Raw genomic sequence first — 15,263 nt, 5'->3', positions numbered from 1 at the left:
TAACTGAAAGCCACTTGCACTGACATATCTTAGTTAAAATATATCAGTTTTTTGTCTCAAGATGCACACCAGTAATGTTTTTTCAAAGGCATGTTTATAAAAGCTACTTAAATGTCCTAATTGAACTAAGGCCTAATCCTGGCTTAATCTAAGCCCTGTCTGTGAAAACAGATAGTAAAACATAAAGTGGTGCACATTTTATTGGTGCAAAGATGAGTGTATTTTGTACAAAATGTGCAACTTGCTTTTTATCACTTAATTAGAAGCACCACAATTACTAAATTGTGTTGTCTGTTACATAGGTTCTACTGAACAGACATTTAGAAGTTTATTTTAAAATGCAAAGTATTGAAAATCAAAGTAAAACTCTGTAAACATTTGGGTCCCGTCGGGTGTAAGCTAACTTGGCCAGTAAAGCTGAATTCTGATTCTAGTTGACCAAAATAGTCCTGTGTACAGACTTTGTATTCCTCCAGAATAGTGTATGAGAAATGTGTTCTACTGTGTGTGATTGACAGAGCATGAGGTCAGTCTGGACAGAGAGGTGCAGCTGCAGAGAGGATTCCTTATATGGGGATTCAAGAAGGTGAGAGAACATGGTGATTATGTTGACTTTTATCAGGATGGCACATTTGGCTAATGCACCCCACCAAGGCTAATTTTCTGTTTCCTGCTCAATCAACAAGTTCCTTTTATACAGACAAACAAAACCGTGTGTGTGTTTTGTGTTTTTAGGACCCTACTGATTTTGAATGGAGTTTTTGGAATGAGTGGGCATGGCGGTCTCTTCTGTGGTCTCTGATTGGCCACGCTGTGGTGTCCAGACTGGCAGCCTGTTATCTGCCTCAGGTCATTTTGATGCAGAGAAGATGAATTTGAGCAAGTCATCAAATGTTTGCATGTTTCATCATCTTTCCTTGTGCACTTGTGTTACAGTTCCGACTGGCAGTCTTTGCAGTGTATGGCTTGCTTTCTGCTGGTTGGCTTCTCGGTGTGTGGGGCGTGACTCTTTTGATGCTGCATCTGAGCATCTCATTGGTGGTTGCTCAGCTACGTAGCCCCGCCCTATCGTGGTTTTGCTCCCTCCTACTGCTCTCCACACTAAATGTCAGTGCCCTCCAGGATTTACAGGTGTGTGAATCTCTGTGCGCCTGTAATTGCTGTAATCCATGTACGTGAGGCATCAAAGTTGCCGCTCCTCTGAGGAGAAGCTGCATAAAAGTGTCAAATTTAAAGGGTTGTTCACCCAAAAATGACATGATGTGCTAACCCAAAAATGTCCTCATTTTACTCACTTTCATGTTGTTCCAAGTCCATATAGCTTTCTTTTTTCCCCCTCTTAGAACACAAAATGATGAGAAATGTGAATGATGTGCTGGTTGCTGGTTTCCATGCAATTATCATGAACGATGGCGAGATCTTTCATGCTTCAAAAAGGATGCAAAACCACCTTAAAAGTATTGTAATAGTGCAAAATCATAAAATCGTTCGCCATACTCCAAAATCATGAGGGAAGTAGCAATGCTTGAACGAATTGTTCTTTTAAGTCAAATCTTTTCAGTTGGTTGATTCCAGTGTTATTTTAGTATTACTTTTTATACTATTATAGTATTTATTAATAATTTGAATTAGTTTGTTTTAGTAATTTTGTTGTTCTTTTGTCATTTATATTGTTTTCTGATTTCTATTTAGCTTTAAATTACTTTTATTTCAGTTTTAGTCTCAGTATTTTTAGTATTTCTTAAACTTATTTCAGTTAGTTGCCAAAGCAACTTAATTTTGCTGACTTTTTCTTTCAATTTAAGTTTTTCATCTAATATTTATATTCTATTTAATATTTAATTTCACCTTTATTTCAAATAACGAAAATTATTTTAATAGTTTTTCTTTTAGTTAACAATAACAACACCGGTTGATTCAGTTCCGAAAACCAATCTGAATGGTTCATGCACAAATCAAACTGTTCTGTTCAACTCACTTAAAGGTATTGTAGGTAGGAATTTTATAAAAAAAACTTTTTCCCAAATTTGTTTAAACTTTCTGTATATATCAATGCATAATTAAAATGTAAGTACTCTGATAAAAAGAGTATAAAAATCGAGTGACTCTAGACCGTTTAATCTGCACTAAACACAGCTCATTATTTCCATCCGGGACGAAACAAAGGATTGGCTTAGGCGACTGTCACTCTCTCGCAACCATGGCAACCAACCTTTTGCCACACATGACCTGCCCACTTGCGCGTATCCGTTTGATTTGAGGAATTCAAGAGGCACGGAACCTAGGCATAGCAAAACAATGGCAGAGAAAGACCAATCAAAATTCACATATGCAGTTCGCGAAGGCAAACCAGGCTAAAAAAGGAAGACAGTAACGTTACTAGAAAAGGTAATGAACAAAAAGTATTTGGATAAACAACGAAATAAAACATGTGTCAATATCGGCGTGGCTTTCCAGCGATGGCGAGAACTTAGAGAGCTCAAGGGGCTGAAAAGTGACGCCTTGGGACGACCTCCTCTGCTTCGCCCTCGACCCCGGATCTGTCCTCGAGCTGACGATGCGGCACTTGTCTCTGGAGTGTAGTCCTCATCAGAGTCAACAATGCTTTCATCATGGACACTCTTACATGCAGAACACCATATATGTTATGAATGTTACACGAAATTCATCTTCATCACAGTGTAAATGATGGCAATGGAAAACCGTGTATCATGCAACCTGTTTTTAGCTTTGCCTTATTGATAACTAGCTCGTTAGCGAATCAATAAATATATATTTTAAACTTTACCAATATCAATATGCTAGCTTGATAGTGAGTACTAAAATACATCTTATTTGTTTATCTTCATAATGATAAAGTTAGATTTTTTTATTACATGTGATTCTGACATGATGTCACTACATGCACTGCACTCCTTCCTCTCCGCTCGTCTCAGGTAAATAATGCGTCTTCAGCTCAGCGGTCGGAGTCGTGCGTTCATGTGTTTTTGGGGCGTGGCTTTGGAAGGAGCCCAGAAGGGAGGGGGTGGAGTGAATGGAAATAATGAGCTTTAAAACAGTCATGAGAGGTCTACAGACACTCGATTTTTATACTTTCTTTTTCAGAGTATTTACATTTTAATTATGCATTGATATACACAGCAAGTTTAAACAAATTTGGAAAAAAGTTTTTTTTTAAATAAAATTCCTACCTACAATACCTTTAAGTTAAAAGCTTCCCAGAGGTGAAGATTATCAGTGAATAACTTCAATTTTGGTCGGTTTCTCATGCAAATCTTTTGCATGACTATCACAGAAGACTTGACATAAAAGCACCGTAACAGCGCTCCATATGACTGCTTTATATTCCCTTTTTTCGAACATGGAAAAAAAAACCTTAAGTCCCCATTCATTGGAATTGCATGGAAAGGTGTGACCAGCACAGTCTTCAAAATTTCTCCTTTTGTGTTCTATGATGATGATTATTAATTTTGGATGAACTACCTGTGTCCCTTTAAAGCTTTCTGTATTGATGAGGAGGAGGTGTGATGGACAGAGTGAGGGATTTGTCCGGTTCAGGATCAGTCTATGCTGTCTCCTGGGCTCTCAGAGCACATCTGCAGAGCTCCGCAGAGAGAATGAGGATGAGACTGAAACAAGTCCGCATTAAATGTCACCATTCTCTTCACACAAACACAGTGATGCATACACTTTCAAACAGTCTCTCAAGCAAATATTCAAAGTCAAACGTTTACCTGCACAACAGTGCTTGTGTATTTCCTTTTTTCTCACACAATAGACGTTACAACAGTACAACCAAAAGAGTCAGCTGGCTTCCAGAAGGTCCTGTTTTTGTTTGTTTTCTTTATCTGCTTTGTCACTTGACACAGTGAATGATTGATTGACAGCTGTCATTAAATAACTGACTGAAGGTGAAAGCAACGAGATCAACAAGCTCGTGCAGATAGAGGGGACAAAAGAGACAGAGGGAATATTGATCTGAGTGACAAACGAGTTCCCTACTTTCCTTGAGTTTCTCCTTGATTAATTGTGACACCCCTTCTTAATTAAACCTTCATCTAATTATTATTTATTACTCAGCAGCATCTATTAGCATACCCATCTGAAGAACAAGCAACTGTAATTTAATCTATTGTGATCTTCATTCTCTTTTAATTATATATTTTTTGTTCTGTATATCTCTGTTTAACTCAGTTACTTATGAGCTGTGAAAAACCTTCAGGAAGACAGCAATACCCATGCAGCTATACCACAGAGACTGCCATAATGACATACAAAGAAAAACAGCATCAGCCAGTGACTAATTTCAGAACGCTGCCCTGTCATTTAGTGTAATTTAGAGGTGGTTATAGCTTTATTTTTGAGTGGCGATAATGAGTTTTTGAAAGTGACTGCTGCTGTGTCGGCTGGCTAGATGCCAGCTGTCTTCTGAGTATGCCCAGTAGATAGTTTATTTTCAACACAGAGGATCAGTGGATGCTGGCCTGAGGTGGAGTAATTTAGAAAGATGGAGCTGTGGTTTACAGCGGTTGTTCATCACTTACAGTACATAGAAGCCTACTTAAAGGATAGTCCACCCACAAATGAAAATTCTGTATTACAGCGACTGAGTATAGTGTTAAAGTGATGGTCCACCCAAAAATGAAAAGTCTGCTATCATTTACTCACTCTTATGTCGTTTTAAACCGATTTGACTTACTTTCTTATGTGGAACACAAAAGAAGATATTTTGAAGAATGTTGGTAACTCAACCGTTTTGGTTTATTGTATGGACCAAAAATACAACTGGGAACCGAAACTGTTTGGTTACCAGCATTCTTCAAAATATCTTCTATTTTGCACAGAAAAAAGTCTTACAGGTTTAGAACGGGATGAGGGTGAGTAAATGATGGGTAAATGACATACAAAGGACATTTTGGACACGTTTGGCCATGGCCACCCTACATAGAGCTTAAAAGTGTCTGAATGACATTGCATTGGATACAACATATCAAACTTAGTTGTAAATGGTTCCAAGATGATTTTTAGTAAATGTTTGACTATCAGAGCAACCATATGTGTAGTTCATCAAATTTACTGGAAATGTTCCCTTAACATTGGATAACCAGTCTAACAAGGCTACTTTTTTTGTCTTCATTTTAAAGAATATATCTATTGTTTTATAATTTCAAACCTAACAAACTGTACGGCTGTGCTATATTTCTTCAGTGCAGCAGTTTTACAAGTGAAGTGTGTCCTTTCTGTCTCACCGGTGGAACTAAACGGAATTGGAAAAATAATAACTTTTTTCAAACACGCAGAAGCTCACAGAGGCCATAAAATAAGTTGTGATCCTCAATAAACTAGATTTTATTTTTGGGGCTTTGGCAGAGTTAGTCGAGGGTGACGAGAAGTTACTGGGCGAATGGGATCGATCTTTTTTCAGTCTGTCATTTTCTTTTGCTATGAATTTTGTAGATTGTGGTCCTGCTTTACCAGTTCTGACAAGATTGTGTAGTATAAATGAAATCCGGACATGCTACATCCCCCATGTTGGCTTTGTCATGTGACCTTCGTCGTCAATTGTGTCGCTTCACTGTCTTCAAAACCCCTCCATGTGGGCTTGTGGAATAGTAAAGTATCCACTGGATTTGCAATTCAGAATCTCTCCAGGTATTTGTTATGAATGCAATGAATTTGATCATACTCCTCACTTCATAAACAATTTTTTACTTACGATGTAGTAGGGAAGGAGGCGAATTCAGATGCAGGTATAGTCTTCCGGCTGCTTCCAGAGCCACTTGCATCCAATAGCACCAGCTTACTAATAATACTTTTATTTCAGGGCCTGTTCATTGTCTTGTGTTGCACATTTCATTTATTGTCTTGTAGCCACTGATTTTTTTAGCTTCCTGTTGTTTAGTTTGGTTCATTTAAATGTTTTTTCCACTCTTTTTTTTAATCTGTCTCTAGCGTGGCTGGTGTTCTTCTGAGGACCAGTACTACCTCTTGCTCTTCAGTACTGCTGTTTGTAGTTTGCGCTGCATTAGCTTTAGTCTGGAGCTGTGCTGGCACTGCTCCTCTCTACAGGATAAAGGACTAAAGACTCTAATTCCTCAGTTCTACAAACTCACTGCCTACTGCTTCTATCATCCTCTGTTCTACAACGGACCCATCATGACCTACAGAGACTTCAGCGAACAGGTAGAAGAAAATGAGGTTCATAAAAGGGTGCAGGGTCTGTTCTTTATCCAAATGTATTGTAAATGTCATTCTCTTTCTCTGCAGATAGAAAGACCGGTGTGTAAAGTGTCTTTGGTGTATGTCTTAAGCGGAATACTGCGCGTGTTTGTCTGGTGGTGTTTAGCAGAATTCATGATCCACTTCATGTACATGCACGCCATCCAGAGCAACGAAACCTACCTGGAGATGCTGCCGCACTGGGCGTTGGGTAAGTCTGTGGCTGTGTATGAATTCTTGTACTTTCATAGTATATACTGAATTCAATGAAGAACGTCTTAGCCATCTTTAGGGATGCAAGTGTGTAGTGTAATACACACTTCGCTATTCTACAGATATGCTTCATTCACAGTATTGGCATTTTCCTTTTGAAGTTTGAAGATATGCTATCAGCAACCAAACACAGTCTTCTCTGTTAAATAAGTACATTTCCATTCAAAAGTTCTGGATTGGTAAGATCTTTGAATGTTTTTGACAAAATAAGTCTTATCCTCACCAAGGTTATTTTTATTTGTTCAAAAATTACAGTAAAAACACTGATTTTGTGAAATATTATTACGATTTAAAATGACCGTTCTCTATTTTAAAATGCTAATTTTTGCAGTGATGGCAAAGCTGAATGTTTATCAGCTTTTACTCCAGTCCTCAGTTTCACATGATTCTTCAAAAATCATTCTTGCTTCATGCTTATTTGCTGCTCAAGAAATATTTCTTGTTATTATCAGTGTTGAAAACAGTTGTGCTACCTAATATTTTTGTGGATTTTTTGGGGGGGGTAGAAAGTTCTAAAGCATTTATTTGAAATAGAACTAATTTTAACAATTTCAATGTCACTTTTGACCAATTTACTGTGTCCTTGCAGAATAAAAGAATTTCTTTGAAAAATAAAAAATCTTACTGACATAAAATGTTTGACTGGTTGTGTATGCCTGAGGAACAAGTTTCTTGGTACCTGCAGATCTTACATTTGAAAATAGCAACCCTTTTCAAATTTGACGGCTCCTTGACACCTATTGTCTTATAGCAGGAGTGTCCAAACCTGCTCCCGGAGGGCCACTGTCCTGCAAAGATTAGCTCCTACCCCAATTAAACACACCTGAACCTTCTTATCAAGGTCCCACTAAGCATACTAGAAACGTCCAGGCAGGTGTGTTGAAGCAAGTTGGAGCCAAACTCTACAGGACAGTTTTGATACTCCTGTCTTATACACTCACCTAAAGGATTATTAGGAGCACCATACTAATACTGTGTTTGACCCCCTTTCGCCTTCAGAACTGCCTTAATTCTACGTGGCATTGATTCAACAAGGTGCTGAAAGCATTCTTTAGAAATATTGGCCCATATTGATAGGATAGCATCTTGCAGTTGATGGAGATTTGTGGGATGCACATCCAGGGCACGAAGCTCCCGTTCCACCACATCCCAAAGATGCTCTATTGGGTTGAGATCTGGTGACTGTGGGGGCCATTTTAGTACAGTAAACTTATTGTCATGTTCAAGAAACCACTTTGAAATGATTCGAGCTTTGTGACATGGTGCATTATCCTGCTGGAAGTAGCCATCAGAGGATGGGTACATGGTGGCCATAAAGGGATGGACATGATCAGAAACAATGCTCAGGTAGGCCGTGGCATTTAAACAATGCCAACTAAAGTGTGCCAAGAAAACATCCCCCACACCATTAGACCACCACCACCAGCCTGCACAGTGGTAACAAGGCATGATGGATCCATGTTCTCATTCTGTTTACGCCAAATTCTGACTCTACCATCTAAATGTCTCAACAGAAATCAAGACTCATCAGACCAGGCAACATTTTTCCAGTCTTCAACTGTCCAATTTTGGTGAGCTCTTGCAAATTGTAGCCTCTTTTTCCTATTTGTAGTGGAGATGAGTGGTACCCGGTGGGGTCTTCTGCTGTTGTAGCCCATCCGCCTCAAGGTTGTGCGTGTTGTGGCTTCACAAATGCTTTGCTGCATACCTCGGTTGTAACGAGTGGTTATTTCAGTCAAAGTTGCTCTTCTATCAGCTTGAATCAGTCGGCCCATTCTCCTCTGACCTCTAGCATCAACAAGGCATTTTCGCCCACAGGACTGCCGCATACTGGATGTTTTTCCCCTTTCACACCATTCTTTGTAAACCATAGAAATGGTTGTGCGTGAAAATCCCAGTAACTGAGCAGATTGTGAAATACTCAGACCGGCCCGTCTGGCACCAACAACCATGCCACGCTCAAAATTGCTTAAATCACCTTTCTTTCCCATTCTGACATTCAGTTTGGAGTTCAGGAGATTGTCTTGACCAGGACCACACCCTTAAATGCATTGAAGCAACTGCCATGTGATTGGTTGATTAGATAATTGCATTAATGAGAAATTGAACAGGTGTTCCTAATAATCCTTTAGGTGAGTGTAGGATAACAACAAAGTGTCCAAAATCTCATGCAGTACGTCATCTGCAAATTATTGTGAGCCTATGATATTTATTAGTTTTCTGACATCATACTTTTGCGACATACTGCTGTTTGCATAGTGTGTAGTGGGGAAATATGCATAGTTTTTAAGAAAATTCTACAGTTTTTATCCAAATTATGTTTTTCAGAATTGATGCAGTCTGTCATTGTATATGGTGTTATTTTGGGTCTTAAAGTGTTTATTATATTATTATCGTGCACAGATGTTCGCAATGAAACACACACACACACACACTGAGTTTCAGCCTTGTGTGTGCGCTCTCCATTGCAGCATCTTGATTTTGCACTTGCTGTCTATTGATCTGTAAAAGTTGCTGATTTGTGCTGCCTGAACTTTGATTCATAAACACAGACTCTGCAAGAGAGAGCGGTCTGTGCAGCAGCACACTGGAACATCGAGTCATTATCGCCTTTTTGTACCTGTTTTGTACAGAAAGTGCTTGCAGAAATTCTGTCCTATTTTTTTTTTTTTTTTTTTTTTACAAGCTTTTAGCTCTGTAGCAGTGGGATATGGGAAAAGACAGATGCTGTACTCAGTTTCCACTGACACACACAGTGACTGAAAAGTGAATAGGGAGATATGCCTAGAAAGGATGATAGAACTAAATTATGAAACGGTTCAGAATAAAACTGAAATCTGATTAAAATCATTAAATCTGTGGTTCTTCTCAGCCAGAATAGGATGAAGGGCCGAAATGAGCTTCAAAAACTTTGCATGGCCATAAGTACTGTATGTAGGCACCTGATGTGGCTGAAGAACCCTGTCAGTTCAGATGTTTAAAGGGCACATGTCTGTGTGAGATCAAGCACATAGCCGCTTTACTGTTTTATGTCATGTAACCGCTCTCTTTTTCACCTGCAGGTGGTTTGGCTCTCGCGTTAGTGCAATTTTTTTACGTAAAGTATCTGGTCTTATTTGGAGCGGTGTCTCTGCTCGTCAGGTTGGACGGACTGGAGCCACCCACGTTACCACGGTGTGTCAGCATCATGTACAGCTTCACTGGAATGTGGAGGTAAATATACACACATATGTTATCTGTCAAACTTCAAAAGCTCTGACCTTTGACTTCTAAGGCTCTGTGTCCTATAGCTGGAATGATTTTGAGGTGGTTTAACTGTCATCTGCAGTACATCTGTGAAACAGCAGGGGTCAGAGCTGCGCTACAGTTGCTTTAATTGATTTAAGCCGTGATACGATTGGAACAGGTTTGTTTAAGACTCACTTACACCATCTAGAAGCATATTACAGGAGCGTAATAAGATTCATGCTTTCTGTTTAATGTCACAAACATCTTATCTCTAACGTATGGGATTGAGTGTTGGGCTTCTCTGATGGAGTTGAGCGCTCTGACGTCTCGTGAGACGATGTAGAACAGGCTCATACATGCAGGCTTCCTCCCAAACGATTGAATTTTACTCTAAAAGCTAGAATGCTTGATGAAGGTATACAGCATTTCAACTTGAATAGTCTTGAATGGTCTCCTAGGCAACACCAGTCTGGAAACAGCAGACTTTTTGTCTTTCTTTTTTTTACAGTACATTTTTTATACTTAGTAAAATGTGTGTTTTACTACTAATTATTAAGGGTGTCACGATTTCGATATTAAATCGAAATCGATCGAAATTAATTCAATGGTATCGAAATCGAAATAAAAAATGGTATCGTCGATACTGCCACGCCCCATGTCGCGTCCGTGATGGAAAGTTCGGATCGTTTTACAGACTCTATTGTTCAATCTCGTTCATCAAAATTAACTAAACTTTTTTTCTAGTCATTTCAGGGGCTTTAAATGTTATACTATTAACATGCAAATTCCCCGAACATTAAGAAGATGTACATAATGAATGCAGTGAAAAATAATTTACACTACAGGGAACAAATAATTACTTTACCTTCCGAGTCTTTTGTTCATTTGTCGCGTGACAGAGGCAATGAACAGACCCGTGAACAGATCGTTTATGATGAATGACTCATCACGGTGCGGAAAACAAAACACCTGTTGAAAGGCTGCGATTCCTCTAACTGACACATCATGGCAACTGCAGATATCGAAGACCCATCAACGGAACTTGAACACCCTCCTGCTTCTCTGAAGTCGCCGGTGTGGAGGTATTTTGGATTTGCAGTGCGGTATGTTGACAACGTTCGCGTTGTCGACAAAAAAGCCACAGTTTGCAAGCTCTGCTATGTGCGTGTACCATAAAAATACGGAGAAAGACATTCAAAGCTTCATTCTAAAACCCCAATAGAAGCCTTAATAAAGTTATTGTTACATTTATGATGTTACTTGTTTTTGTTATATTTTAAATTTGGCAATGGTGTAGTGTGCATTGTGAACAAATTTATATTGCATAATGCATAAACGTGTAGTCTAAAAATTGCATAGCAATCTGCGCTTAAATTTTTTTTTTTTTTTTTTTATCGAGAATCGAATCGAATTTGCCTTTGGCTAAGCCACACCCTAGAATGTAGATTGACCAATCACAGCACAGCCAAGAACGAGCTCCCACAGAGGTCCGACACTTTTTCACAGCGCTCCATTGACTTTAACACAGGCGTCTCATATTTTTGGTCTCGGCCGGCTATTACCGTCGTAGTTTTATCAAAAATATGGTTAAACGTTGTGCCTGGGGCATTTGTAACACAGATATGCGTTTCTCAGAGAGGTTGGAGGGGTGTGTCCGTTTTTTTCCCTTCCCAAACCGAAGTCAAATCCTGACAAGTGTCGTCTAGCACACACTGCTAATAAATACAACGTTATACTCGCGTAGTCCGTTTGCTTTGTAATAACGATTATAGAAGTGAATAGAGACCTCCAGCTTTGCATGAACAGTGTTGCTCCTTGATATTGTGAGTCCCAGCCTCCATCTCCATTAGTAGGATATGCGGTGGGTCATTTGTTGACTGTGACCGTATGCTTTTGCCTCTGTTTGGATGCCTTGTTGTTCCTTGCGTTTCACCTGTATGTCGTGAATATAGCCTTCGAGCGTATATTGCAGCAGCTTTTGCCTACTTCTATCGGACACTTTATTTGCTGCTTTATAAAAGTTTGATAAAATTTCAGCAGGAAGAGCTGTCACAGCATAAGCCATGTTGATACCAGAGCCCAGATGAAGTTTGTTTGTCGGACGTAGCAACAGTAACTAAGGGGGGCGGGGCTTAGCCAAAGGCGAATTGTGACCTTAGAATCGAAAACTTAATCGAATCGAGGATTTGGAGAATCGTGACACCCCTACTAATTATTGCCTTCTATTTGCTTACTTTAATAAATCCATAGTACATGAAAGGACTATGGATGTACCATGCCCTTGTTTCATGTAAATACCATGGGATATATACATAGTAATATATAGTATATCAATATGATAATCATTAAAGGAACATTCATATCTCACACACACAGGAATATCTACTGTAAAATGATTTAATGATTGTGATAAACTATTGTTGTATTTTTTCTACAATAACTATTTGATCAAATATTTGTATTATATAAAAGTTTTTTATTTTAATATATTTTAAAATGTAATCTATTCATGTGATGGCAAAGCTGAATATTCAGTATCATTATTCCAGTCTTCAATGTCACATGATCCTTCAGAAATCATAATATGCTAATTTGTAACACAAGAAACATTTTTATTAATGTTAAAACAGTTGTGCTGCTTAATATTTTACAGGATTGATTGATGAATAGAATAACAGCATCTACTTGAAATAGAAATATTGTAACATTTATTGTTTTTACTGTTACTTTTGATCAATTTAATGCGTCTTTGTTGAATAAAAGTATTAAATTCTTCACAAAAATCTTACTGACTTATATGTAATGATAATGATAAAAAAATATATTTAACATAATGACCGAAAGGTTCTGAAAGCTTTTTTTAAGGAGTTAATTAATTTATCATTATTTTACAGTGGTAAAAACAACTAACTGTAATAACTTTACAAACTATATTCACCATGGTATTTTTTTGTATTTATCTGCTTCGCTTCATAATACAAGCAGTTTTCAGTTATTTTTCTTAACCCAGCGGATAAATAATTGTCACTCACCGTCGCATGGAGAGAGTGACTCTATCTTCTGTATCCTGTGTAATTGTGGATGTTTTGAGTGTATCAGCAGATCTGCGATGCAGACATCTGCTGAAGCTCTGCGAGCCGGAAAGGTTAAGAACTAGTGTGTGTCTCTGAGTGGTGTTGAAGGTGATGGAGTTTAGAGTGTGATAAATGAGAGCTGTAAGGAAACAGATGTATGCTGGAGACTTTAGCAGGACCTGCTGTAAGACCCCGTCTGGCTTCAATCCCACACGGAGCAACAGAGCTCAGCTCCTCTGAACCTGACAGAGCGCGCACACGCATAACTTTTTCTAACAGCTCAGCATAGCCTCAACACACTCACACACACTATTGATACTTCAAAATCCAACTCACATGCTCCTCTCTGTGTTTAATGGCTTAGAACCGCCGGATGCAACATACCACATGGAGACAGTACCCCATACTGCAGGACTGCAAAGTCTCTGATTACAGTGCAAATGTCCTACAGGGAGCGAACGAGATTGAGAACAACAGAGAGAAAGAGAGGCTGAGATGTTGCTCTTGGCTGCAGTTAAATCTGGAGATTCTCTTAGTGTGTGTGGCTGCAGTTAAATCTGGAGATTTTCTTTGTGTGTGTGTGTGTGTGTGTATGTCTGCACTCTGCACACGTGTTTGGATGTGCGAGTATTGCTGTGTGTGCATGTGTGTGATTAAGTATGGTCGGTTGCTATCATGGACTGGGTTTATGGTGGTTGAAAGATTTATGGGTTGCTGTAAAAACACACACACACACACACACACACACTTTGTTTACTCCTGCTGATAGCTATCTGATCTCTCTCAATGGATCTATTGGTTTTATGGATCAATGACGCAAGGCTCTTTATTCCGGATCTATTAATTTATTTGTTTTCTTAATGCATGTTACTGGTCTTATATACGTAAAGTAAAACATGTCAGTTATACAACTGTCCTGATACCATAGTAAAGAAAAAAGCCTAATTAAAAGAATTGATTAATTATGTGCATAATTGCAAGTAAAATGTTTTTATGTGATATTTTTAGAAATATGTTGTGTTAGTTCACCCAAAAATGAAAGTTCTGTCATCATTTTACTCACCCTCATGTTGTTCCAAACCCGTAAGACTTTCGTTCATCTTTGGAATACAAATTAAGATATTTTTAATGAAATCTGAGCGCTTTCTGTCCCTCCGTTGACAGCTACGCAACTGACACTTTGACACTTCAAAAAGGTAATGTAGAGATCATACATTTTCTTAAGAGACACGATCGCTTTATACACTGAGCAAATGTAATTTAAGCATTTATTCACATGTAAACATTGTTTTTTCAAAACCATATGAAACACTATGAATACAAAGACTGCATTTCTAAAACCTTTGAAAACAATGATTTAAAAAAAAAAGAAAAAAAGAATTGTATTCCTTTTTCTTCTTTTTTGACCCTAATACTGAGCAAATGATAATTTCTTCCTTTGTCCCTAAACAACCCTCACTCATGTTTAGATTTTCATTAGGACATTATTTAGTATGTTCATTAAGACATTCTCCTCATGGGGACTGTTAACTGGTGTTTTATTACCTTTTCTTCTTTGGTCTCCACAATGTAGGCGTAACCTCTCTCTCACATATGCAGTGAGAACAAGGCCAGGTTTTATCCTGATCTCTGTTCTCTTCATCAGCTCACCTGTAGTTTAGTGGGATCATGAGGAAAACTCTGAGCTGTGGGAAGTGTTTACACAATGTTCCGTCAGGTCTGATTTGCCAGATGATTTCTGAAGTACAGAAGCCCAATCTTGAGGAAACAGCAGAATTTTGAGTGAATCTGTTCCAATGTGTATCTCACTTTCATCTTGTTGAATCACCATCTGACTCACAGAGTTCATGAATGACATAAGACATGAGATTCCAGCTCAGTATGTTCACTGCATCTGTTTTTATAGCTCCTTGTTTATGTGCCACACGCATCTAGTAGAGTCAAATTGGCATTTCAGAGGGATTGCTTTCTTAGAGAAGCTTTCCTACTGTGGCCTTTTAGGCCTGAAATGTGCAAACAGGCTGTAGTGTAATGTAGTGATTCCTAAGCAGGGAATTTAGATTTTTAGCTTTATTAAACCTATAAAATAGAAGAAAAATTGGATAACTAATAAGTAATTGTAATTTTTTTAGTTCCTTTTTTAGGATGAGAATTGTTTTGGTATATTTGTGTTGACTTGTAGCAGAACTTTTACTGCTTGTAGTTTTTATGCAATTTTTAAAAATGATTTAATGATAATAATAAAGGACATAATTAGATTCAATATCTCTGGTTTAGTGTTCGTAAAGGGCTACTTGAGCCTATAGTGTCGCATAGCCAGACCTTCAGACTGACTCCATAGCAGCTTTCATTGGCCAAGGACTGCCCAGATGCCATCTGACTGACATGAAAGCAACCAATCACAGTTCGTTTTGTTCCTCGTCATGTTTAGGGGTGTGAAAATGTAACTCCGTTGTCCCTACAATAATA

The 15,263-nt window shown here is 38.4% G+C and overlaps 1 protein-coding gene across 2 annotated transcripts in view; it reads left to right on the top strand.

Moving 5' to 3' along the window:
• hhat (hedgehog acyltransferase) overlaps window positions 1-15,263 on the top strand; it is a 67,319-nt gene that overhangs the window by 4,110 nt on the left and 47,946 nt on the right. For both annotated transcript variants that reach the window (XR_008804359.1, XM_056238900.1), the window contains exons 3-8: window positions 519-586; window positions 736-849; window positions 937-1,131; window positions 5,953-6,183; window positions 6,268-6,430; window positions 9,555-9,705. Coding sequence is in view for 1 of the 2 variants with exons in the window: in XM_056238900.1 (XP_056094875.1) it covers window positions 519-586; window positions 736-849; window positions 937-1,131; window positions 5,953-6,183; window positions 6,268-6,430; window positions 9,555-9,705 (922 nt within the window). In the remaining variant the exon portion in view is untranslated. The remainder of the gene's footprint in view (window positions 1-518; window positions 587-735; window positions 850-936; window positions 1,132-5,952; window positions 6,184-6,267; window positions 6,431-9,554; window positions 9,706-15,263) is intronic.

The sequence above is a fragment of the Rhinichthys klamathensis genome, unplaced genomic scaffold, assembly GCF_029890125.1.
Source record: "Rhinichthys klamathensis goyatoka isolate OS25496 unplaced genomic scaffold, OSU_Roscu_1.1 h1tg000547l_1, whole genome shotgun sequence".
In the NCBI taxonomy this organism is placed as follows: domain Eukaryota; kingdom Metazoa; phylum Chordata; class Actinopteri; order Cypriniformes; family Leuciscidae; genus Rhinichthys; species Rhinichthys klamathensis.
This window is presented reverse-complemented; position numbering and strand designations above follow the sequence as displayed.